The sequence below is a fragment of the Henckelia pumila genome, unplaced genomic scaffold, assembly GCF_033568475.1.
Source record: "Henckelia pumila isolate YLH828 unplaced genomic scaffold, ASM3356847v2 CTG_461:::fragment_3, whole genome shotgun sequence".
Lineage (NCBI taxonomy): Eukaryota > Viridiplantae > Streptophyta > Magnoliopsida > Lamiales > Gesneriaceae > Henckelia > Henckelia pumila.
This window is the reverse complement of record NW_027331831.1, coordinates 2968219-2991051: the sequence shown is the minus strand read 5'-3', so window position 1 is coordinate 2991051 and position 22833 is coordinate 2968219. Positions and strand designations below refer to the sequence as shown.

Here is a 22833-nt window from a genome sequence, read left to right as displayed (position 1 = left end):
GTGTGAGGTAAATGAGACGACCAATAAACCACTAATATATAGAAGGGTCAGGCAGAAGGGAGTCATTTGCAACCAACACAAAATGAGAATCAAGAATCGCATCGAACGTAGCCGTGGTTAATTTCAAGTGTTGTTCCATAAGCGTGTCAAATGGTTTGCATCCAGACAAACCAACATCAAAATTTAACTCCAGAGTATACTTACGTTGATTCAAATACAGCCATGTTTGGAACGAGCAATCTCAATACCCAAAATTTTTTTAAAGGACCCAAATTTCTGATATCACGTTAAGAAATGAGACATGGACCTAACTCACCTCAAAAGCTAGCTCAAGAGGGGAGGTTTTTCCTTGTCTTTATAAAAAACTCCCAAATTATTTAGCCAACCGATGTGGAACACAAACTAAGACACCAACACCGCTCGCATGCATTCTTTTATCCATTTACTTACAATAAAATATAATTTAATCATAATTTGGATTGTGGTTGTCTCCCTGACTGACTCCTAATTTTTAGGATGTTGTGATATGCATGATCTCCATGAATTTGAGGCGAACATACATCCAATGAATATCACGCTCGTGGGCATACATTTTTTTTTATCATGTGGTTAGAGTCGATAATTTGGGTTTAATCTGTTAGGTCAACCCGTCTCACTATTACAAAAAATAAGGCTGGATGAGTAATGCTTTTGGCGGCCCGTTTGGGATGCGGGCCAAGACGGGTGGGAAGGCCAGGCCGGCTCGTCAATTTTTTTTTACATTTTTTTAAATTATATTAATTAATATTTTAAATATTTTATGCATGATTGATAAGTTTTGAACGATTTAATTTATAATATTTGAAATGTTTTATATGTGATTATATGCTTTAAATTGTTTATATGATTTATTATAATTTATGTTTAATTGATTAATTTTGAAAATTTAATTATTTATGTATATCATTTATAATTATTTATATACATGATATTTTTAATTTTTTTTTCAATTTTTTATATTTTTTATGTGTTGGACGATTGCGAGTTAAATTGAGTTGAAATATTTTCAACTCATCATCAATTTAGGCCAGCCGGACCCGCCCTGATGGGCAGGCCAGAATTGAGGGCCCTACATGTGGCTGCAAGTTGCTCACCATTTATAAGAGTTCCATGCATAATAAATTATTGAGTATTGTATATATATATAATATTTATTTATTGCATGCAAATGAGATTGAGATTAGAAACAACTGCATTATGGGAAGCATTGAGCTTGAAATTAGCAGCGGCGGCGATTTTGCACTCCCCGGGGAGAAGATTGGCGTCGTGGCCACAAGTACAGTGGAAAAGGTGATTTTATGTTTATTTATTTACATAGAATATTATTCTTAAAAGTAATCATGTAGTGGTATATTTGTTAAACATTTGCTTGACGTTTATAGTTTGAATATTAATTTATCCGCGAATATAAATATTATACAAGTAAATATCGTATAAGTATGGAGTAGCGTAGATGCGCTTTTCTAAAGCCATTGGAAATTTTACTGTATTGTTGAATTGACATGAATATATATATTCTACGGCGAAAAAACTCTCGCCCCTGTTTTAATTTCCTAAACATGTACACTAACATTTCTTGACGTGAAAATCCAATTCGTTTGAACAGGAAATTGTTATTTTTATAAATAAAAAAAAAACTCTATAGTAGTGCTACGGCGAAAAAGAACTAGAAATATTTCATAAGAAAGCGAAGCTATCGTTTTTAAATATACTAAATTATATATAACAGAATGATTAGATTCAAATATGCAGCAGTTAGTTTCTGGTAATGCTGAAAGTAAACCCAATAGCCACACTCACCTTTAGAGAAAGATCATTTAATTTCTGGGACCCTCGGAGATATCCAAAGATCATGGGTTTGTTTGTAAGGTATTTTTACGAGAGACTTGCATTTTGTTTGTATATGTTTGATTTTTTTTTTTTTTTTTTTTTTTTTTTTACCATTTTTGATCAATTTCAGATTTAGTTTGATATCTTTTTATTTTTGGTAAATTTAGTATTATTTTTTGAGCGTTGATATGACACTAATAACATAAGTGATACATCGAAAAAAATACTAAAATTATTATTAAATAAACAAAGTTATTGCACTAGCACTGAAATCTGATAAGAAACCAAAATTGCGATTTACTTTGTTTTTTTATCATGAGAATTAAAATTTCAGTTGCACATATTTATTTATGGAACTAGCTAGTAATTCAATCTTAAAAGAATAGATGGGAGATGAATTGTTGCAATCGAATAGTTATTGCAGGCAAAAATTATATATATTACATTTCAAAAAAAAAAAAATTATATATATATATGATGAGCCCCACGTTTATATATATATATATATATATATACTTGGAAAAAATGATGATTTTGATTAGATGCTTTATTTTATTGGGCCTGGGGAGAGCAAATATGTCTTTGTAGTGATGCACAATGACAAAATTCCAACTAAACACTGAGGAAGATAATGCCAAATTTGCAGAAAATAAGGGGCCCTATATCTTTGGATAATAATTTTGATTTGGGTTTAAAAATTAAATATTTCTTTATCGGGAGAACTAAACTATAAATTTTTATTGGGGATCCCTAAATTTTTGGTCTCGTTATTTGTGTTTTTTCCACTTTTTATCTTGTTAAAAATGAATTTATTTTTTTAGTTCTATAAGTATTTTTTTCATTGTTATTTATGTAAGTGTGTTACAACGAATTTTCATTTTTAGTTATGTAATTTGAATGTTATTTTTATTTTTTATTTTTTTTATCTGATCTATCGTGTTTGTAATTGTTGGTTGTAAAAGGACATAACGTGAAGCAAATACAAGTTAAATGAGTCTTTCAGTCAAATAAGAAAAAAAAATGAAAGCAAATACAAATTAAACTAAACCAATATACAAGTTACAAGATCACAAATGAAATTTTAATATAACAAACCCAAAAGTGAAAAAAAGACAAAAATTACGAGACTGAAAGTACTATTTCAAAAGTGAAAAAAGTCCAAATTACAGGACCAAAATATGTAATTCTATAAAGGCGGGTTTAGGATGGACTCCAACCCCACTTTAAAAAAAAAAAGGAAAATATATTTTAAGTTTTTTTTCAACCCATGGATTTTTTTAGAAAGAAATAAAAATTTCAACCCCATACTAAAAAAATTAAAAATAAAACAACTCTCACAAATCACATTTCATTTATCGCCAATATATTGTTTTGTTTATATTGTAGATTTTGAGTAGGGGTTTTTTTATTTGTAATTTTAAAAAATAAAATAATATAAAAAATAATGTGTGCCACAACGAATCGCAAAACTATTGCAATCCGCCGTGGCAAATGCTGGCAGCGCATGTAAATGGGGATTTGCAATTTGCACGTCCTCATGTGCAACCTCTTTTTTTTTTTTTTGAGTTGTTTTTTTTTAAATTAATTATATAATTAATTATATTTTGTAAAATTATTATTTATTAAATACTGATATATAATTTTTTTAAAAAAAATCTGAATTTTAATTCTAATTTTTGAATTCGATGATGGGGATGAAAAATTATTAAGGAAATAAAATAAAAAATTATATTGATTAAATAACTTTTTTTAAACATATATATTTATAAAAAAATTATTTAATCTAAATAAACATATTTTCATTAAATTTATTTTATTTTTTAAAAAAAAATCTATTTTTAACTTAAATTTGGGTAGTAAAGTTATATATTTATTTTAATTCGTTTGGATTTGTGGAGGTCCCTCGGTTCTGTGGATAAATCTAGAGGAGTTAATTCATATCTATTCGTGTCAAATTGATTCAAAAATGCTATTAGAAAATTTTTAAACCCGAATTCGAGTCGAAACGAAATCATCTCAAAAATTATAAACTCCAATATATTCGAATTATTTCTTTAGATCTATCCATAGAACTAAAAGACTTGCATAGATCCAAACAAATTGAAATAAGTCAATAACTCCGCTAATCAATTTTTTAATAAAACAATAAAAATTATATTTAAAAATATGATATAAAATATATTTATCTAAATATTTTTATTTAGGTTAACTAATTTTTTTGATCACAAAGTAATCATATACAATATTTTCTTTTTTTTAGTTTTTGTTTTTTAATAAATTATATAATTAATAATATTTTGCAAAACCATTATTTATTTATTATTTGTATAATAATTTTTTTTATCAAAAGTCTAAATTTTAATTCTAATTTTCGAATTTGACGGCATAAAAAATTATTAAGAGTCAAAAATAAAAAATTATGATTAAAAAAATTTCAATTGATTAAATAAATTTATTTGGAATCAGTTATATTTATAAAACAAATTAGTTAAATTAAATAAATAAATTTCGATAAATTTATTTTATATCATATTTTTAATAGAAATTTAATTTTTTGTATTAATAATTGGTTAACGAATTTTTTTGACTTATTTTAATTCGTTTGGATCTCTGCAAGTCCTTTAGTTATATGGACAGACCTAAATGATTAATTCTGATATATTTGGATCGATTTCGAGTTCATATTTTCCGAGATGATTTTGTTTCATCTCGAGTTCGGGTTAAAAAATTTTCTAACGGCAGAATATGTATAACTTTGCTACCCAAATTTAAGTTAAAAATATAATTTATATTTAAAAAAATAAAATACATTTATTGAAAATATGTTTATTTAGATTAACTAATTTTTTTATAAATAATATGTTCAAAAAAAATTATTTAATCAATTTAATTTTTTTAACCATAAATTTTTTGTTTTCTTTTCTTAATAATTTTTCAGCCTCATCATCGAATTCGAAAATTAAAATTAAAATTCAGATTTTTGAGGAAAACATTATCCTACCGATACTTAATAAATAATAATTTTATAAAATATAATTAGTTATATAATTGATTTATAAAAAAACAAACCAAAAAAAAAAAAGAGGTTGCACATGGGGACGTGCAAATTGCAAGTCCCCATGAGCTGCCAGCATGAGCGGACGCTGCAAAATATTGCAGCGTCCGCTTTTTGCCACAGCGGATTGCAGTATTATTTCGAAATACCGAAAAATCGTACCGAAAAAATTATCAAAATTATCGAAAATTTCAGTACGGTATCATACCGAAAAATATTTTTTTTAAAAAAATATATGTATGAAAATTTTCGGTATACCGATTTTTTTGCTGGTATACCGAATTTTTTTTGAATTCGGTATCGGCACACGGTATAGATTTTCGCCATACCGAAATTTCGGTATACCGAAAACTCGGTATATTCGGTATACAATACGGTATCGATATGAAAAAATTCCATACCGATTTTTTCGGTACGGTATTCGATTTTCGGTACGATATACCGTACCGACCCACCCCTAATTTTGAGATTATGTTTCTTTGAGGTAAAATCCGACAATTCTAAAATGATGTCGATTGTTTAATTGCAATTACTTGAATTTTGATAATATTAACTAAAGATGTATATTTAGATTTTTACCTTAAAAATCTATTTTATTGTTGTGAATTTTGAGAGAAAATAATCAATTAGTTGAAATATTTGAGAAGTACTATTGATGTTACAATTATTATTGGACTTGTATTGTTATTTTTTGATTTAGAATAATAAAAAATTGAATAATTATGATATTTGAAAATTAATTCTTTGTTGAAAATTTTTGGGTTGATTAGATTTTTATAATGGACCGAACTAAATATATTTAAAAAATTGATTCACTTTTATTCGAAATTTTGGTTTTAGTTTTAAAAATATTGAATAATTCGGTTTAGTTTTGGTTTTTAACATAAAACTTTGGTTAACCGATAAACCGAACTTTTATAACGAAAAAAAGGCAATCATATTAAATTTTCTAATAAGTTTATTAGAATATAAATATTGCTAATTTATAATGAAATTTTATTGGACAATAGAAATACGCTTGAAATATATATATAATTTTAATAAATAAGATTTAAATTTATTTAATTTAATTTTTATATTACATTTTTTAATTAAAACTTTCTTTTTTTAAAAAAAATTCTATAAGTTGGGTAATTTGGTTTACTATTGAAATAACCTATTTTTCGGTCCGGTTCATTCTGTTTTGTAGTAAATTTCAATGTATTCGGTTTAATTTGTCGATAATTTAATTTTAGAAAGTTGGGTTCGGTTTTAATCGAATGCGCACCGTAGTTATTACTAATAGGGTGGTATATCGTACCGTATCGAAAATTATGGAATAAGAAAATGTTATAAATCTCGATATTTTCGGTACATATAAATAGTATACCGATCATATCCAAATTTTACGGTACACCGAAACTTCGGTACGGTATCGGTATATACCGTTTTATATCAAAAAAACCTCATATTTTAAAAAATGTATAAATGTATTGTTTATAAATATTATATATTTTTAAATTTTTTTATATTGTTACTCTATTTCTGTATATCAGTATGTAACGAAATTTTCAAATTTCATGCCGTTATCGTACTGAAAAATTCGGTATCCTTATCGCACCGTACCGTAACGTATCGAAATATCCGATATACCAAAAATTCAGTATTTTGATACGATAACTTCGATATACCGAAAATTCGGTATTTTCTCCCACCGCTAATTACTAGCAAGAGAAAATTTAAATCACAAGTAGTTTTGAATCACGGATCCGCGGACTCACATCGTTTTCTCTTTTTATTATTTTTGACTCTTTATTGGATCGATTCTCTCCCTTCAATCCCGGTCTTGTTATTAGTTTTTCCATCCACATTTACTTTAGAGTAATGCTATATGTACAACCAAATTTGTACAACACATTTTAGAGTAATTCGATATAATTGTTATAAATATCGTTGTTGTACATGTGATATTACAAGTGTTGTGGTGTAAAATGATACGGACTAGTAGAACATATACTGGTGGACTATAAAAGACCTTTTTCCTGCAGGAATATCCAGCGGCCATGCAAACCCTACTCTTGGCTTACCAATCTCTTGGCATAGTCTATGGTGACTTGGGAACTTCTCCTGTCAATGTTTTCTCCGCCACCAATCTAACGAACCTCTCCGAAGATGATCTTGTAGGCACATTAAGCCTTATCATGTGGACATTAACAATCGTCGTACTCGTAAAATATGTTTTCATCGTGCTTCAAGCAAATGATCATGGCGAAGGTGGAACGTTTGCCTTGTATTCCTATATCCGGAGGCACATAAACTTTCACAGCAACTTCTCGGTTCGGAATACGCGGTCCGAATCGGATCTAATTAGTTACACGGTGCATAATTATGGTAAAGGAGGAGGCGGCCGTTTGAGCACCAAGACTAAAGAATTTCTTGAAAAAAGCCCACACGCTCAGAATTGCCTCACTGTTCTTGTTTGGATCGGGACCTGTATGGTTATTGGAGATGGCGCACTCACTCCTGCAACTTGTGGTAATTAATTTATCCTCGATTTAAGTAAAAAATATTCCCATAATTCTTATTGCATGATTCATAGGGAAAATTGATTTTTTAGTCTGTATATTTGTTACTTTGCGATTTTGGTTCTTTATGTTTTCACATTTCAGTTTTAGTCCGATATCTTTATTTTTTTTTTGGCAATTGTAGTCCTTTTTCTGATGTAGCGCTGATGTGACACCAATACAGCACTAATGTGGAGCTGACGTGTATAGTGTCACGTAAGCATTTTCGAATAAAAAAAGACTAAAATTGTCAAAAATCGAAACATGCAGGACTAAAACTGAAATATGAATATATAGAGGATCGAAATCGCAAAATTACAAACATAGAGGACCAAAATTGCAGTTTTTCCTTGATTCATATGGACTCTTAAAAGTATTACATTTTCCCATTTGCCGTAGTTCTTTCAGCTCTCCAAGGAATTCAATCTCGCTCCAACAAAATAACTCAAGGTGGACATATATATGTTTTTAAAAATTTTGAGATAGTTTATTCGATGGGGTCTCTAACGCATACATTGCCCGTTTTCGATCTTTTCCGATGTTAGATCATGTTGTTTGGATATCGGTCGTGCTTCTGATTGCTCTGTTTGCCTTCCAACGTTGCGGGACTAGCAAAGTTAGCTTCTTATTCTCTCCGATTATGCTCATTTGGTTTGCTACAAACTTTTCAATCGGTGTATATAATATTATAAAGCACCGTCCCTCAGTTGTCAAAGCTGTGTCACCACACTACATTGTGAAATTCTTTCTGAAAAATGGGAAGATTGCATGGGATCTTCTTGGATCTGTTTTCTTGGGCATCACAGGTATATATATATATATATATATATATACAGTAATTTTGAACCTTGTAATTTGTAAAGTATAAAAACTTGAACTTAGTATGATTATTATTAGCAGTTTCTTTGTTTAAATGAAGTTGTCATGAAATTTGAAACAGGAGCTGAGGCCATGTTTGCTGATTTGGGCCATTTCAATAAGAGGGCAATTCAGGTGGGTCACAAAAAAGAGTCGATATATTGTAATACTCCATCAATATATATACAAAGTTTAGTAGTACTGGGAAGAATATGGGATAATTTATCCAAAAACAATGGCTATCATTTTTAATTCTTGTTTTCCAGTTGGCTTTCTCTTTGGTGGTTTACCCTTCACTGATCCTCTCATACGCGGGCGAAACCGCATACTTAGTTAAGAACCCTGAGAAAATAACTGATGCATATTACAGTTCCCTCCCGAATCGAGTATACTGGCCCATGTTTGTTATATCAACACTAGCTGCCATCGTTGCAAGCCAGTCTATGATCTCTGCAAGCTTCTCCATCGTGAAACAATCGTTGGCCCTCGGTTGTTTCCCCCGCGTTAACATAATCCACACTTCGTCAAAACATGAAGGCCAAGTTTATTCACCAGAAATCAACTACTTATTGATGCTTCTCACTGTTGGTCTTGTTGTTGGTTTCAAAGGTGGGGTGCAGCTAGCTAATGCATATGGTAAGTCTAGTAAGGATATATTATAGTACTTAAATTTTTTCTTTTAAAAAAATTATCCCTTATTCAAGAATCTTTGTGAACTTTAAAGATTTGTGTATACTACAGGTGTGGTGGTAATATGGGTCATGATAATAACAACTTTCTTGACAACAATTGTCATGCTTGTCATATGGAAGACAAGAGTCCTACTAGTCCTCTGTTTCTTCTTCCCTTACATTATAATCGAAGGCATATTCATGACATCTCTGCTAAACAAAATCCCACAAGGGGGATGGGTACCCTTGGCTATATCCGCGTTCTTCGTCGCCGTCATGTTATCATGGACTTATGGAAGAAGTAAAAAAACAGAGTATGAATCCAAAAACAAGATGACCACCCAAGAATTGGATCAAATCTTGTCGAGTAACAGCATGCACCGGACAAGAGGAGCTTGCTTCTTCTTCGCCGATCTCGGCAACGGTATCCCACCAATCATTCGACATTATATACAACATACCAACTCTGTACGTGAAGTAATGGTAATAGTTACCATTAGAATTCTTCCAATCAAAACTGTGCCTCCTCGGGAAAGATTAAATGTGGGAAAATTGGGAAATGGAGGGATTTATCGGTGTACCGTGCGGTTTGGATACGGTGATTCTCAAGAAATGGAAGGAGTTGATTATGTTGCCTCGGTCGCCAAAAAACTTCAAGAACTTGCCGATGATTCGGATGAAATAAGGATGTTATCAGAGTCAGCAGCAGCTCGCGACGAGGTTGTGTTTGTTGTCGGGAGGACGATTCTTAAAGCGAATCGGGATGGTGGGATTCTTGCAAGATTGACGATAGATCATATTTACAGATTTCTGCAGAAGAACAGCAGATCAGCAATATCAACACTGGGAATCCCACTTGAGAGAACACTGCAAGTTGGGATGCTTTATGAAATCTAAATGCATTATTATGACATGGCAGAAACAAATATTGTTAGGCCGAAAAAGAAATCATCGTTCGTCACCAAGAGGTGCATTGTATTATTTGTATTCGAATGATAATTATCAAACTTGTAAAATGAAGATAAATACAAGGGGAAATATTTTTTTTTCCATTAACTTGTCCATGTTTTTGTTTTGGTACACTAACTTTTAATTTTCAGTTATTTTGGTCCAACTGCATACGTGTCAGCTAGACATTGACATACATGTCACCCGGAAAATGCTGACGTGTGCTAACGTATAGCTGACACGTGTGCAGTTGGACCAAAATCATTGAATATTAAAAGTTAGCGTACGAAAACCAAATTTTAAAAAATTAATGGACCAAAACCAAAACATGGACAAGTTAATGGACAAAAAAAAATATTTTTTTTCTAAATAAAATTCTTTTCCAAGTTCAACAACTAGGGTTTTCTTTTTTTATCTTTCTTGTACGTTGTTTGAATTCACGGCGCTCAAGATGTTTATGTCATTTCATCACTCTGTAAATGGTTAATTGTGGGGGTGGTAAAAGAAGAATTGCTTATTAATCTCATGACATTATCATATGCTTAATTTGGTTTAAATTCGGCCGGTGTGAAACAATATTTATGGTATGATCAATTATTATCAGGTTAATATAATATGGAACTTGTCGGCTTATAGCACAGTTTATTCCATTAAAGTGACGTTTGATAATCTTGTTCTCTTATGATTAAATTAATTTATCAATCGATTATATATATATTAGGTTTCATAATCAATTGATTAATTAAATTTCGATAGTTCGAGTCATACATGTTTCCTGATCAGTACCGGCGCCAATAATTTGACATAAGCACTCCTCAAAACTTATCTATTACTACTATATTATGTATGTCCACAAAATATAAATTAAAGATATATATATATATATATATATATATATATATATATATATATATATATATATATATATAAAAGAAAAACACACACCATATCTTTTTTTCATTTAACTCTATCTTTCATTTTTCCTCTCAATTTTTGTATTTAATATGTAATACAATCATTTTATTTGATAATTTAATTAGAATATAATTTTATTATAAAAAAACGAATTATTTAGCACGCAACGCGTGCAACAAGACACTAGTCAATTATTAGTGATCATATACACTCAACTTGCGTGCTTATATAATTTTTTTAGTTGTGTTCGAACATTAACCGCATAAAAGAAATAATTACTTAATTTGTAAACACCAAAAAATAGTTACTTCTTGTGCAGAGACTGTTCATTAAATGATGTTCATCATATAGATATTTTCACTATATTTCAATTTTCCCAAAACGTATTTCCATCTAATTGTATAATTTTTCTACATAATCAACGTTTCCAAATCAAGTTTAGGTGCTTCTAAAAACTAGGCATCAATAATATTTTTTAAAATGTCATTTAGACATAGTAACATACATATTACATTTAAAACCATTACATAAAAGATTAAAAATCTAAGAAATACATATACTTTAAGTAAAATCAATATTTACGTAAAGCTAAATAGCTAATCTCTTATTCACCACAATCAGTACCGGTTAAATTTCTAAATAATGATTTTTTCTATAAAAAACAAACAAAATGAAAGAAACCCAACATTACTCGCGGCAGATTTCCAAATCACAAAAAATCATATTACTATTATTTTCGTGCCAAGTGTGTATATATATATCATGTATACACCATAGACTATGAAGTTCGAAAATCAGTATCCCCTTTAATTAATTAACTGGAAATATAACTGATTCCACGATAATAGTACTCCGAGTTGAGTGGATAAGATTGAGTGATAGATATGGAAAGAAGTGGTTGGGGAAACAATAAAACAATCGAAGTGTCCAAATGGAATACTAAATTAAAGATGATCCAATGACTTTGTATCCAATGGAATGGAAACTAGTGGCGAAGTGGGATTCTCTTCTTCAACCATATTTGATTGATTAATTTGAATTTGGCCAACTGCTCTCTGATTTTGATAATTGAACAGTCCAGTCCGCATGCAAGCTGCTGATGTATCGGTATCAATGTATAATGACAGTTAAACGATGTTGGATTACACATTGTATTTGAAATTATAAAATTATTTCAAATGTATTTTTAAAATTTTTTTCTAAAAATAAGGTACAAGAATAATTTTTTTATTTAGAATAAAATATGTAAATCTAGATGTGTAAGTTGTAACACTAGATGATGTGATGACAATTAAATTAGGAAGGATGTAACAAATTTATCCTTCTTATGATATTAATGTACTTGCATTTATCTAATTGAACGGTTCTTTACTAACTATATATGCATAAAATATAACACATGAAGTTATAGAACTATTAAAGTATGGAAAATAATAATATTTTTGATCTACCAAGTACTTGTTCCATTTTGAGTTCTTCTTCTCCGGTCGAATATTTAAAGTTCATTTTTATTTTAATTTTCAACTATATTGGTCCAATTGTTGATGTGATAGCAAGACATACGAACAATTCTCGATATCGTGTCAGTAATTTATGGTGTTACGTGGTATTTCTCGATGCTATATCAGTTTTTTGGGTTCCACTAATCCACTCGCACGCGCACTTGGCACTTCAGTAATCCTAAAATGTCGGTAGATGAAATAATATTTTTCTTTATAAAATAAGGTAAAAAGTCATAGGAAACCCAGAATCTACTTCTACTAAGAAAAACAACATATTGATTATAATTCTTAATGACATCAATCGAAATGTGGCGGTGGTGTGTCACGTGGGGCAGATAATTCCTTTTGTTATTATTATTATCATATTAATTTATAATGAAATCAATTAAAAAAACACACTTTACATGCACGTCAAAATTGCTAAGGTATGATCTCTCGTCTTATATAATTAATTTAACCATAACCATATCATTGAAGGAAAATGTTACATGTACATGAAGTGTTATACGTTGGGTTATACATTTCACTTGAAATTACAAAATTATTTCTCTAGCTACTTTATTTGAAAAAACTCGTTTCAAAATATATCAATGATATTTATGTAATTTCAAATGCAATGTGTAACCTTCTGTATACATGTACCATCACCAATCATTGAATATTTATATGACTCTAATTATCTTACCTGCTCTCATAATTCTCATATATATCCCACATTATAAATTCTTGAGCAACTGGATTTGCATCTTTAATGATCATGCATGGAAGGTAACAATAAAAAAAACCGCGGCATGAGAAGCATTGACCTCGAAAGCAGCTACGACAGCGGCACCGGCGGCGGCGGCGGCAACGAGGATTTTATGCTCCCGACGGAAGAGAGGGGCATCGTTGACAGAACTATGAGCTTCACTAAAATGTATCAACCTCTTCAAAAATTAGAAAAGGTTCTTATATCGATTTCATGTTTATTAATTATTTAAATGCTACACTAAATATATAAAATATATATAATCATGTAATTTGTTGGATATTTTCCGTTGTCATTATTATACGTTTAAATTACGGTAGAGTACGTACGGATAACGGATTACTCGATCAAAAATCGAACGAGTGAATTTAATTCAGCAAATTGTTGAAACAAATTAAACATGTGTGTGTGTTTATTTGTATTTCCACTAGTAGTCATTCTTATACAGTAAGATTAATTATGTTTAAACTAACAAAATATATATATATATATATATATATATGAAGATGATAATTATAAATAATAAATTTTTTGGAATATTCATCATTATCATTATGTCCACTATATCTATACTATTAATAAAAGTTGAGACCCATTTAAAAACTACTTTTGGTGGGTTTGATGACACCAACATAAATTTACAAATTTAACCCTCAAACATGCATTGTACTTTATATAAAAGTAATGGGTAACATGGTAAAAATGTAGTTACATTTCTCACTCCTATTATAAAAAACCAACCACTATTTATGTCTTGCTAAAATTAAGGATTCATTCCAATCAATTTCATTATATCAATTTCATTATATTTTTTTAATATGGACATATTATTTGCAATATTAAAATTTCATATTTATTATAATTTTAATTAGATATTAAATTATTTACGTACATGCTATGCATGTACATCGGTTGCTAGTATTTTATAATAGTCAAGGGTATTAGAAAAACTGTTTTTGGTATGGCTTGGATACACCAAAATTTGTTTTCCAATTTGCATTCCTCACTTCTGAAATCTCACCAAAAAAATAAATTTCAATTATACTAACAACATATGTCAAATTTAATTATATTTTTTCTCATCTTTACACGTATTAAATGAATAGATTAATGTCAATTTATTCATTTATTATATACACGCAACACGTGTGCGTCGGTAACTAGTATTTGTTATATATCAATATTATATACAACATTTACTTTTCATTTTATGAACAACATTCTCCGTTAAAAAATTTGATGATCACTCCAAGAACACATTTTTGTAGGAATATCCTGCCATGCAAACCCTACTCCTAGCTTACCAATCTCTTGGCATAGTCTATGGAGACTTGGGAACTTCTCCTGTCAATGTTTTCTCCGCCACCAATCGAACAAACCTCTCGGAAGATGATCTTATAGGCACATTAAGCCTTATTATATGGACGTTAACAATCGTCGTTTTCATTAAATATGTTTTCATCGTGCTTCAAGCAAATGATCAAGGCGAAGGTGGAACGTTCGCCCTGTATTCCTATATTTGTAGGCACATAAACTTTCGCAGCAAGTTCTCGATTCAGAATACGCGGTTGGAATCAGATTTTAACATGGTGCATTATGGTAGAGAAAGCCCTCTGAGCACCAAGACTAAGGACTTTCTTGAAAGAAACACAAATGCTCAGAATTGCCTCATGATTCTTGTTTTGATCGGAACTTGTATGGTTATCGGAGATGGCGCACTCACTCCCGCAACTTGTGGTAACTTCTGCAAGCTAAACATTTTAATTTAGAAATCGAGGGGGTCAACTAAAAATTTAAAATGTCAATGTATTCTAAAGTCTTATACAATATTTTACTTGCACGTACACCAGTATTGCAGAAGTTTTATGTATGTTGCATTAAGATTTGATAACATTTAAGTATTGCCCTTTTTCCTTTGCAGAAGTTTTATGTATGTTGCATTAAGATTTGATAACATTTAAGTATTACCCTTTTTCCTTTGCTGTAGTTCTTTCAGCTCTCCAAGGAATTCAATCTCGCTCCACCAAAATAACTCAAGGTATATATAATTATATGTTTTTGGTCAACTGTCAAAGACTTAAATGTGAAACAATTAACTTTAGTGAAATTTGGAGATTCTGAAGTGATTACATTGCTCGTTTAGCTATAGAATTGAAACCGCGACATGCTAATCATCTAGTATTCTCGATCTTTTGGATGTTAGATCATGTTGTTTGGATATCAGTCGTGCTTCTGATTGCTCTGTTTGCCTTCCAACGTTGCGGGACTAGCAAAGTTAGCTTCTTATTCTCTCCAATTATGCTCATTTGGTTTGCTACAAACGTTTCAATTGGTGTATACAATATCATAAAGCACCATCCCTCAGTTGTCAAAGCTGTGTCACCACACTACATTGTGAAATTCTTTCTGAGAAATGGGAAGACTGCTTGGGACCTTCTTGGATCTGTTTTCTTGGGCATCACAGGTATATATATACAGTAATTTTGAATCTTAAAAAGTATAGAAACTTTAATTAGTATGATTACTAGCAATTTCTTTGTTTCAAAATAAAGTTGGAGTTTAAATGAAGTTGTCATGAAATTAATATGAAACAGGAGCTGAGGCCATGTTTGCTGATTTGGGCCATTTCAATAAGAGGGCAATTCAGGTGGGTTACAACTTACAAGAAAGAGTCAGTACATAATATTATAAACTTATAAATCAAATTAAAAATATTTTGATGCATATGTGTTCATTTACACACTTCCAACACAAGAGATCTAACAAAGTATATATAATAGGAATGAATATGCAGTAATATTTCCAAAACAATGATTACTATTATTTTCAAGTTTTGTTTTGCAGTTGGCTTTCTCTTTGGTGGTTTACCCTTCATTGGTAATCACATACGCCGGCGAAACCGCATACTTAATTAAAAACCCTGAAAAAATAACTGATGCTTATTACAGTTCCCTCCCAAATCATGTATACTGGCCAATGTTTGTTGTTTCAACATTAGCTGCCATTGTAGCAAGCCAATCTATGATCTCCGCAAGCTTCTCTATCGTGAAACAGTCGTTGGCACTCGGTTGTTTTCCTCGTGTTAACATAATCCACACTTCTTCAAAACATGAAGGCCAAGTTTATTCACCAGAAATCAACTACTTCTTGATGCTTCTCACTGTCGGTCTTGTTGTTGGTTTCAAAGGTGGGGTGCAGCTAGCTAATGCATATGGTAAGTCTAATAAGGATTATGCTGATTTTTTTTAAAAAAATTATCCCTTATATAAAAATCTTTGTGGTTCTTTTAACATTTGTGTATACTACAGGTGTGGTGGTAATATGGGTCATGATCATAACAACTTTCTTGACAACTATAGTCATGTTGGTCATATGGAAGACAAGAGTCCTACTAGTGCTATGTTTCTTCTTCCCTTACATTATAATCGAAGGCATATTCATGACATCTCTGCTGAACAAAATCCCACAAGGAGGATGGGTACCCTTCGCTATATCAGCGTTCTTCCTTGTTGTCATGTTATCATGGACTTATGGAAGAAGTAAAAAAACAGAGTATGAATCCGAAAACAAGATGAGCATCCAAGAACTGGATCGACTCTTGTCGAGTGAGATCGTGCACCGGACACGAGGAACTTGCTTCTTCTTCACTGACCTTGTCAACGGTATCCCACCAATTATACGTCGTTACATTCAGCATACGAACTCCGTACGTGAAGTTATGGTCATCATTACCATTAGAATTCTTCCCATCAAAACTGTGCTTCCAGAGGAAAGATTAAACGTCGGCAAATTGGGAAATGAAGGGGTTTACAGGTGTTTGGTGCAGTTTGGATACAATGATTTTCAAGAAATGGAAGGGGTTGATTATATTGCCTTAGTTATCGACAAACTTCAAGAACTTCTTGATGATTCGGATGCAACAAGGATGTTGGAGTCGGCAGCACACAACAGGGTTGTGTTTGTTGTCGGAAGGACGATTCTTAAAGCGAATCGGGATTGTGGGATTCTTGCAAGATTGACAATAGATCATATTTACAGATTTCTGCAGAAGAACAGTCGATCAGCAATATCAACACTGAGAATCCCACATGAGAGAACACTGCAAGTTGGGATGCTTTATGAAATCTAAATGCATTATTATGCCATGGCAGAAACAAATATTGTTAGGCCTAAAGAGAAGATCATCTCACTTTGTTGAAGGACAAAGAGGTATTGTAGTTGTAGGATATGAAACTTGTAAAATGAAAATTAAAATAAATAAAATTCTCCCCAAGAACAAGATTAATCAAGTAAATCTTGTATGATTAGCTGAACTCCGTCTCTCTATTGCTACTCTACCCAAGAACTAGATTCAATTCATGCCAACCGATTTAAGCATACATCTTCAAGCTGCATTTTATGAGGAGCCTACGGTTTTTGGGGATCATGCAAGAATCATACAAGGAAATATCGGCCGAATTCAATGATAAAAGCTAATTAATTTCTCAGAAAGTAAGAAAGCCTTTGCTACAACTTTTTATGGATAAAAAGGCTTTTAACATTTTGCCAAAAGAAACTAAACAAAACCAACACTAGAAACACCGAATCATCTGAACACGTGACTCTCTTATATATGCCACAAAGTAGATAAATACATTTAGAACAAAGAAACAAAAAACAGATAGTCAACTACTTGAAACCAGTTCTTGTAAACAAGAACCTAATTACGAACAGAAGATGACCCAACGCCATCGAATTTTGGAGTGAAAGTAGGAGTTGAACCTAGAGATCTAGTTTCGAGAGACGGGCTACTGCCTCTGTTCATGTTTCTAATGTCTTCGATCATACCAACCACGTCACTCATTTTTGGCCTCTCTTCGGGCATTCTTGCAACACAGCTCAACCCTATTTGCAACAGTGCTACCATCTCTTCCTCTATATTAGGATACATCAAAAGCTCTACATCGAACACTTCACCAGTCCATTCCTCACGAACCACTGAATTAACCCATCTAACAAGGTGGATCACCTCTTCACCCCGTGAAGTGTGGACCGGGGATTTTCCAGTGAGAAGTTCGAGTAGAACAACTCCAAAACTGTACACATCAGATGCCTGTGATACTTTTTTGGTGTTGGTGACTTCCGGGGCACGATACCCAGCAACCCGCATGACTGGTGGTGAGATAGGATTCATCAGTGTTGCCAAGCAAAGATCAGAAATACAACCATAATGTTGGGAGTTGAGAAAAATGTTTGAGGCTTTTATGTTTCCGTGTACAAGTTTTCCAACGCTTTGGGAATGGATATAGGCAATACCCCGTGCTGCACCTGTTGCAATTTGTAGACGGATCTCCCAGTCTAAAGGAACCCTCTTCTCGCCTCGGTTTGCTGCAAGAAGATGAATGCACAAGACTGTCAAGTAAAAATTTGATAATTTGACAAAGAAAAACATGATTCCACATACCATGTAACAAGGCAGATAAGCTTCCCAGATGAAAATAGTCATATACGATAAGCTTTTCATCTTTTGAATAATAGTAGGCCTTTAACGGGGCCACATTCTCGTGTCTAATATTTCCCACTATTTCCATCTGGCGCTCAAAATCTTTTCTCCCAACAAAAACTTCCTTCAATCTCTTCACCGCAACTACAGTTGCATCCTCGAGTGCAGCCTTATACGTAGTTCCAAATGTTCCTTTGCCAAGAACCTCGGCTGACGCCCTCAACAGATCTTCAAGATCAAAGGCAAGAGTACATCCCTCAAAGAATGTTAGCCTATTATTTCCATCTTGATTGCCAGAAACCATCTTCTTTGAAGATTTTTCCTGCTTATTTGGTTTTTTATTATTATTGCTGGTCGTTTCACGATTATCATCACCTTCTTTCTTGTATCTAAAAATTAGCAGCAAGGAAGCAACAATGAATACCACTGCACAACCGCCAATAACAATTCCTAGAATAGCAGGTTCGCTAATTCTTAGGGGATGCTTTATTGGTGCAATAGCAGGACTAGGCGACACAACAGGAGACGATGAAGTTTCTTGTGAGATATTGTTCCCAGAAAAAGATGAACTGGGAAATCTAAGAAGAGACCGAGGTACAACTCCAGTAAGATTGTTGTTAGACAGATTCAACAGTTTCATACTCGGGATATTCAGATCCGGAATATCACCAGAAAGCCAGTTATCAGCAATATTCAACGAAGTTAACTGAGTCAAATTTGAAATGGACAATGGGATACTACCATTGAATTCATTATTAGACAGATTTAACAATGTAAGATTTTTCCAAACTGAAAAATCCAATGGCAGTGGACCTTGAAAACCATTGAACTGAAGAAAAAGACCAGTTAAATTTCCAAGATTTAAAAGATCAAGTGGAAAAGGACCACCGATACCATTTGATCTCAGACTCAAGATCTGAAGCTCCGACAAACGTCCAAGAGTGTTAATAGGAATTCTGCCTTTTAATCCAATACCAGGGAGTCGAACTTCGATGACTCTTGAATTGTCACTGTTGCAAGTGATTCCTGTCCATCCACCGCAAACAGAAGTTCCCTCATCCCAGTTCAGATTCCGTGAATGGTATATGTTATCAATAAAATCGAGCAGTGCTCGTTTGTCTTCTACAGGTTCAGCCGACAATGGCAAGTATAGAGCATTAAACACTAAAATTGTTGCACAAATGATCTTGACCTCTATGCTCATTTCTTCTTCTAGTCTTTTTAGAAGGGCCTTAGGTGAAATCCTTCTTACATCTCTGCCATATCTATAAAATCCCAAAACCAGTATCAGTAGAAACAAATGAAATAACAAAAGGAAACGCACGCATAATAGTTACTAAATCATATATTGCGGTTATTGATCATTAATAGCCATCAATATTATAGCCGTTTTATGATTACTATTCTGAAAACAGCGCTTTGTCTACCAACCAAATGCAGTAATTAAGTTTCCCTACAACAAAATAGAAAAATTTATCAAAGGCAATTTTTTTCTTTCCTCATTTGCTGCTGCCGAGTTATTCATTTCTATATTTCCTACACTAAATACGTAATTTGAAACGCCAAAAGTTCTTGACTTTTTGTAGCCTGAGACAGCCTCAGTTCACTGAAGTAATAACTCATGCACTAAATTTTAGAGGCGACAGCAATTAGCGCGAGCTATGCCCAGAAATTCAGTCAACTGTACTTGAGATGTAAATTCTTTTCCCTTTCTAAAACCCACTGTCTTTTTCGCCCCTGTCTAGATTACTCTCAGAAAAGTATGCAGATGATCAATTTTCGGGTTTAGAAATCCCAAGCAATTCATAGATATTCAAAGAATTTCATGCAGAAATAGCTAAAATTCAACATATAACCAGCAAAAAAAACAAAAACAAAAATCAAAGACTCACCACCTCAAGACCCAGATCGAAGAATCTTTTGATTTCCCTCAAACCTCTGCCGCAACACGCCAACCAAAATTCTAAAAATAGGGGCAGTTCCAGAAACTCCAAAAACTACTTACAGGTAGATATCATCATAAACCCACCGCGTGCACGCATCACCAACGAAAGCATACAAATGACAGCTAAGCACGAGAATTCAAACCCTTAGAGGTCCGAAAACCAAACCTCGCTCGGTGGCATCAAAGAAAGAAAGAACAATGATTGAAAATGTCAGTGATTCGAACAGCTAGCCACAAAAGAGTGAGTTTTTCTGCAAATTTATTGCAGTTTAATGGCGCGAGGAGAGCGGGAAGCGCACGTGGTGTGGAGTAAAATTACAGCGGAGAAGAAAAGGATGGAGGGAGACTCAGAGGGCGATCGATGATGCCGTTAATTCACGTAAATGGCACTTCACCCAACGCGTAACTGCATTGCAATATTGCATGAGTGATAGATTTCGATTAATTTAATTATTTATGATCAAATAACAATCAATCGAATCCTAAATTTATGCTTTCATTTTTACGATGAGATGAAATTGATTCAATTAATCTCATTTAGGGAGTATTTTGGAGAGTTTTTATTTATTTAAAGGTGATTTTAATAGCTATTATTTTGAAGTTGATGAGAAGCTAAAGTAAGGAGTGTTTGAAAATAGAAATTAAAATCTAATACAAGTTAAAGTTTAGTGTTTGCATAATAATTACATTCAAGCTTAATTTTGAACTAAATGACAACCATATCCTTATTTGATTATTTAATTTTTGATACTTACACTATAAAAAATGAGTTTATATATTATTTTACATTATGAATTTTGTATCAAAAATATTTTATTTTTTATAAGATGAATACTTGAAAAAATATATAAGATTAATAAAAATAAAAATATAAAAAATGAAAAAATTTATATAAATATACAAGATATGTACAAAAATGTATGAAAATGCAATATATATATTTTAAAAAAATGCTTGTAATAATAATGTAAAATTTTAAAAAATATTTTTTTAAAAAACTACTTGTAATAATAATGTAAAATTAAAATAAATTTAAAAAAATACTTGTAATAATAATGTAAAATTTTAAAAAAAATAAAAGCATATGTAATATGATAAGTTTATTAAGGATATATATGTCAACTTGTAATTTTATACCTTAAAAAAAAAGACAAAAACAAAAAAAAAAAATCAAATTTTAGCTCCTTTTTTTTTAATAGCTCTACCAAACACTCCTTTAATATGAAATACTATAAGTGGATTTGAAGTTCACGGTTTTAATTCTCTAAACAATAAAAATATATACAATCTATTTTTTTTTTTTCGATTTAGTATTGATGTCATTCTAACATGTGATATTTTTGTGGAGAACTTGTTAAAATAGATCAGCAAAAAAATGGGATATATAAGACTAAAATTGATTATAAATATTATTTACCAATTGGAATTATAATATATCCTCCCCATTTTCGCTGGTCAAAGTAACCCCTGATATTTAGCAATTTTATAAATACATAATTATATTCAAAGAAATAATTAGTATCGAGTTAAATTGAATGAATTTGAGAGTGATCTGTTGCGTTGAATATATGGAGTCAACTCTCTCTTAATGATATACTAGTATCGATGACACAAGCGATGCGTGTACATAAACAGTTTTTCTTTTCAAATTTGAAATAAACTTGCTTAGTGATCCAATCATTATCCAAGTTGTTTGAAGAAAAAAAAAGATGCAATATTTGAAATTTCAAATTTATCATACCACCGAACCAAAAACAGTTACTATCCACTTTTCAACCTTAATAAAATAGATAAGAAATGATAGTTAAAATTGTATTGGATTTGATTGATAGATTATGATTTATTTGATTTGATTGATTAAATTTTATATAAAATGTTAAATGACTATTATGTCCTTTTAACAATAAATAAAATAAAAATTATATTATTTATAAGAGATAATATAGTAATTTGAATTCAATGATTTGATTGATGTGAGATAAATAATTAATGATTTGATTGATGTAAAATAAATAGTTAATATATAGATAAATAATATGATGAGAATAACGTGGGATGTGATAAGATGAGTTATACATATATTAGTAATATCGTGAACATAACGGTGCCTTAATGTACAAAAATAGTAGACATGCATACAAACTCTATAATTAGTTTAATTATATCAATCGAGTTACGGCATATATAATATATTCGCTGCACAATGCACATTATGAACCTATCTTTTGATTAAATATTTTTTCCTCCCAGAAAGCACCTGATTTAATATATTTATAATTCGTATCGTAAAAACTACA

General features: G+C 31.4%; 3 protein-coding genes across 5 annotated transcripts; 2 read left to right on the top strand and 1 right to left on the bottom strand.

Annotated features, from left to right (window-relative positions):
- The first annotated feature begins 670 nt into the window (after nucleotides 1–670).
- On the top strand, nucleotides 671–10041 carry LOC140872194 (potassium transporter 26-like). Of its 2 annotated transcripts, XM_073274982.1 has the most exons (7): nucleotides 672–1329; nucleotides 6952–7438; nucleotides 7867–7917; nucleotides 8013–8273; nucleotides 8408–8460; nucleotides 8592–8961; nucleotides 9067–10041. In XM_073274982.1, the coding sequence occupies exons 1-7, from the start codon at nucleotides 1150–1152 to the stop codon at nucleotides 9891–9893; spliced, it is 2229 nt and encodes a 742-aa protein (XP_073131083.1). In that variant the 5' UTR covers nucleotides 672–1149; the 3' UTR covers nucleotides 9894–10041. The 2 variants fall into 2 exon arrangements, with proteins under 2 accessions (XP_073131084.1, XP_073131083.1); XM_073274983.1 differs by lacking the exon at nucleotides 7867–7917 and having other exon boundaries at nucleotides 671–1329.
- Nucleotides 10042–13211: 3170 nt separating this feature from the next.
- On the top strand, nucleotides 13212–17238 carry LOC140872319 (potassium transporter 26-like). The gene is made up of 7 exons (XM_073275139.1): nucleotides 13212–13305; nucleotides 14378–14846; nucleotides 15097–15147; nucleotides 15313–15573; nucleotides 15704–15756; nucleotides 15954–16323; nucleotides 16418–17238. The coding sequence occupies exons 1-7, from the start codon at nucleotides 13222–13224 to the stop codon at nucleotides 17236–17238; spliced, it is 2109 nt and encodes a 702-aa protein (XP_073131240.1). The 5' UTR covers nucleotides 13212–13221.
- Nucleotides 17239–17572: 334 nt separating this feature from the next.
- LOC140871659 (probable inactive receptor kinase At4g23740) lies at nucleotides 17573–20927 on the bottom strand. 2 transcript variants are annotated; one of them, XM_073274271.1, is made up of 3 exons: nucleotides 20484–20927; nucleotides 18553–19856; nucleotides 17573–18476 (listed from the first exon to the last, which is right to left on the bottom strand). In XM_073274271.1, the coding sequence occupies exons 2-3, from the start codon at nucleotides 19793–19795 to the stop codon at nucleotides 17809–17811; spliced, it is 1911 nt and encodes a 636-aa protein (XP_073130372.1). In that variant the 5' UTR covers nucleotides 19796–19856; nucleotides 20484–20927; the 3' UTR covers nucleotides 17573–17808. The 2 variants fall into 2 exon arrangements, with proteins under 2 accessions (XP_073130372.1, XP_073130374.1); XM_073274273.1 differs by having other exon boundaries at nucleotides 20487–20927.
- Nucleotides 20928–22833: the final 1906 nt, after the last annotated feature.